We start from the raw sequence: 4,307 nt of genomic DNA on the forward strand, positions 1-4,307 counted from the left end.
TATATACATACAGCCCGCGACAAAAGATAGCACATCAAAATTTTTACCAGTTTTGACTACTTTTCTGTGCTTTTTTAAGGTTCATAAATTTTTTGTTAAAGTTAAGCTCCTTAACTAACAAAACCAATATAGGTCCAAATTAGAGACTTTGTACAAAAATTATAGAAATTACATAAACTTTTCGTCCCCTCTTAAGCATTATAATTTTAATTTATAGAATAACTTGCACTTTATTATACTCGATTTTAATAAGCTATAAAATTGCATTATTCTAGAAATCAAAATTAAAATGCTTGGAATTGTGAAGAACAGTTTGTGGAATTTTTGTAATTTTTGTACAAAGTCTCAAATTTGGACTTATATTGGTTTTGTTAGCTAAGGAGCTTAACTTTAACAAAAAATTAATGAACCTTAAAAAAGAAAAAGAAAAGTATATACACAAACAATTTACATCTATTGGGGAGGGCCCAGTGAATTAGTAAACTGGGCGAAAGCATGCGCACAAGCTTTCACCCCCTCCGCCAACACCGTGAAGGCCTCTGCCATTGTTGCAGTTACGGTAGCCATTCGCTCTGTGGCAGCAGCCATTCTGCTTATTGCCTCAGCATTGGAGCGGTTGGCCTCCGCGTTGGTTGCAGCACTTTCAGCAAGCCTCTAAGAAAATAAAAGTTTTATTAATAATTCAATACAAATACAGTATTGAAAAAATTACCTTTTCTGATTCGGCCTGTGCCTCGGCAATTCTTAAAAATTTCGCCTTTGTTGGCGATTCTTCCGCACGTTTCCGCTTAGCGGTTCTGCGCGGTGTTTGCCTCGGCGTTTTCGGAGTTTCGCACCGAATTTCCGACTCGCCATCCGATACCGTTAGTGGAGGAATTACCATAGTGTCTTCCTCCATGACTAAGCGGAACTTTTCATCCGCCGCCCCCAATGTTAATTGCAGTTCCTAAAAATAGCATAATGAATATTGCAATATGATTAGCATATTGGCATGGGCTTTTAATACGGTACAATTCAACTTACCTCTTCCATGGGAATATTCTCCTGGACATCCGGTTGCCCCTCCATATAGCTGCTTCCCACTAGAGCTATTACCCGCTTCTCCAATTCGTTCAAGGGAGGCTGTTGAAGCGGTATATTCCCCGTCAATGCTTGCTCCCTCTTACGATCACGAACTCGCGTCGATGTTCGACTTNACGAAATAGTCCCCGTCAATGCTTGCTACCTCTTACGATCACGAACTCACGTTGATGTTCGACTTTTTAGGTCGCGCCAGACCTTTTGCAAAATAGAAACACACTTTCATACTTTGGTGTAGGCCGTTTTCGGAAATGCCTTACTGCAAAGCACCTTTTCTTATACTTAAGTATATAATGATGTCTGATTTCAGCAAACATATTTTTGGAATAAGAGGTGCGATGTTTTGCAGTAATGCATTTCCGGAAATGCTCGTACTTTGTCACTTATACTTACATTTTGCCATTGCTCCACAGATTTGGCAGCCCCCCCAAGAGAATTCAATTTATCTGCCATCTCTGCCCACTTCTTGGTGTTCTCCAACTTGCCATGGAGCTTCTGGAACTTGCCGCTCGCCACATTCGGGTTTTCACCCAGAAAGTCAAGCATCGCGCTTAACTGCTCCCCCGATGCACGGCTCCTTTTCGTCGGCTGGATAGACATCCTGAAATGAAAGAAGTCCTAGTAAATTCCAATTAATAACTAAAACAACTAAATACTACCTTTTAAAATTGCAATACGTTGCTGGCGCAAAAAATTCCATTTCCGCGGGAAGGAAATAAGTTTTTTTTCTTATTCCTCTTTGTACTTTTCGCATATTTGACATTTATCTCGACTGAGATGCCACATTTCATCATTTTAAATAAAAAGGAATAATCAGCTGTTTTTCGCTGTTAAGCAAGAGTTAGAGAATCACACAATTGTTAGTGCAAACGGCAAAAGTTGTTATGTAACCTAACAATTTTTTTATTGCTAAGAGTTACAGAATCGCACTACAGTTCTGTTTCGCTTATACTGTGTTTAAGTTGTTGTTGCGCGTGGTGTATGTGGGTTTTAGGGCCAGTTTTTCAGTGCCAGTTTAAACTTAGTTTAAGTAAACTGAGTTTAAATTGAACAGCTGCTTGACATTTGATTGGCTGATCTTAGTTTAAACCACGGCCATGCACTGAAAAACTGGCCCTTAGAAGTTATAATACTCATGTTTGTTTGCGTATTTTCTTTAAAAAAAAAGTTGTTTTGTTTTTTCGGTTTGTGCTTTAAGTTTGTGGGATGTGGTGTTAATATTGACATTCTTTATTGCGTTTGTCAAGTGATTTGGTAATAGGTTATATATCCTGCATTCTAATAAGAACTTAAGTTGCGCCATCTGCTTGGTTAACTTCTGTTTTAGTTTACTGTATCTTTTCAGTGCCATACATGTGTTTTCGCCGTGTTTATACTTCATATGTTTGTAGAAGTCCTTCATGTTTGTTGCTGTGATTCTTTGTTGATGTTTAATAAAAGAAAAAATATATACTTCGGCAGGCCTTCCGAAATTATACAATTTGATTTTTAGCTAATGATCAATTTATGGTAGATTGTTTTTGGTATTTTATAGGCTTATTGATCAGTACTTTTATGTGCAAGAAAACACTGTTCTTCACGTTTTAACCCGACGTTTCGCTAAATTTCTTAGCATCTTCAGGGGCGTTTTTTCTCCTTTTATTTTTACATCAACATATAAATATACATAAAGTTTTTAAAAATTAGTATGGACGTATAAAAATGTGTAAACAGTTCTACAAACAATAACAAAACAATCACATATTTGTAAAATTTTTGGACTTACATATAAACATGTGTTGAAAATACGCGTACATATATAAACAAATAAATAACATCAAAACTTAAACCAATTGGTCCACATCGATACCAACGTCGCACAGTGGGGCAAAAAAGGTTGTCGTGGACAAATTAATTTTGAGAGCCCAAATATGAACCGATTTCAAGTTTCTTTTTTATAAACGAAAGATAGCAATAGCAATTTTTGGTTTGTCTGGGAGGTGCCACGCCCTCTTTTCCAATAGCCCCAATGTTTCTCCATTAGTATGCGATTTATTTCACATACCTCCGTACCAAGTTCCAGTACTCTACCATGAACACTTCCAGAGATATGTAGAATGCAAATTTTGGTTTGTATGGGAGGTGCCACGCCCCCTTTTCCAATAGCCCCAATTTTTCTCCATTAGTATGCGATTTATTTCACATACCTCCGTACCAAGTTCCAGTACTCTACCATGAACACTTCCAGAGATATGCAGAATGCAAATTTTGGTTTGTATGGGAGGTGCCACGCCCCCTTTTCCAATAGCCCCAATTTTTCTCCATTAGTATGCGATTTATTTCACATACCTCCGTACCAAGTTCCAGTACTCTACCATGAACACTTCCAGAGATATGCAGAATGCAAATTTTGGTTTGTATGGGAGGTGCCACGCCCCCTTTTCCAATAGCCCCAATTTTTCTCCATTAGTATGCGATTTATTTCACATACCTCCGTACCAAGTTCCAGTACTCTACCATGAACACTTCCAGAGATATGCAGAATGCAAATTTTGGTTTGTATGGGAGGTGCCACGCCCCCTTTTCCAATAGCCCCAATTTTTCTCCATTAGTATGCGATTTATTTCACATACCTCCGTACCAAGTTCCAGTACTCTACCATGAACACTTCCAGAGATATGCAGAATGCAAATTTTGGTTTGTATGGGAGGTGCCACGCCCCCTTTTCCAATAGCCCCAATTTTTCTCCATTAGTATGCGATTTATTTCACATACCTCCGTACCAAGTTCCAGTACTCTACCATGAACACTTCCAGAGATATGCAGAATGCAAATTTTGGTTTGTATGGGAGGTGCCACGCCCCCTTTTCCAATAGCCCCAATTTTTCTCCATTAGTATGCGATTTATTTCACATACCTCCGTACCAAGTTCCAGTACTCTACCATGAACACTTCCAGAGATATGCAGAATGCAAATTTTGGTTTGTATGGGAGGTGCCACGCCCCCTTTTCCAATAGCCCCAATTTTTCTCCATTAGTATGCGATTTATTTCACATACCTCCGTACCAAGTTCCAGTACTCTACCATGAACACTTCCAGAGATATGCAGAATGCAAATTTTGGTTTGTATGGGAGGTGCCACGCCCCCTTTTCCAATAGCCCCAATTTTTCTCCATTAGTATGCGATTTATTTCACATACCTCCGTACCAAGTTCCAGTACTCTACCATGAACACTTCCAGAGATAT

General features: G+C 38.7%; 1 protein-coding gene across 2 annotated transcripts; it reads right to left on the bottom strand.

The window, feature by feature from the left end:
• Positions 1-297: 297 nt before the first annotated feature.
• On the bottom strand, positions 298-1,762 carry LOC108366588 (uncharacterized). Of its 2 annotated transcripts, XM_017621038.1 has the most exons (7): positions 1,740-1,762; positions 1,543-1,681; positions 1,474-1,509; positions 1,253-1,278; positions 1,024-1,186; positions 713-946; positions 298-654 (listed from the first exon to the last, which is right to left on the bottom strand). In XM_017621038.1, exons 2-7 carry the CDS (start codon positions 1,678-1,680, stop codon positions 454-456), a joined length of 798 nt encoding a protein of 265 aa, XP_017476527.1. In that variant the 5' UTR covers position 1,681; positions 1,740-1,762; the 3' UTR covers positions 298-453. The 2 variants fall into 2 exon arrangements, with proteins under 2 accessions (XP_017476527.1, XP_017476526.1); XM_017621037.1 differs by having other exon boundaries at positions 1,474-1,681.
• Positions 1,763-4,307: the final 2,545 nt, after the last annotated feature.

Source organism: Rhagoletis zephyria, unplaced genomic scaffold, assembly GCF_001687245.7.
Source record: "Rhagoletis zephyria isolate East Lansing unplaced genomic scaffold, Rhagoletis_zephyria_1.1 Rzeph_scaffold_02325, whole genome shotgun sequence".
Classification (NCBI taxonomy): domain Eukaryota; kingdom Metazoa; phylum Arthropoda; class Insecta; order Diptera; family Tephritidae; genus Rhagoletis; species Rhagoletis zephyria.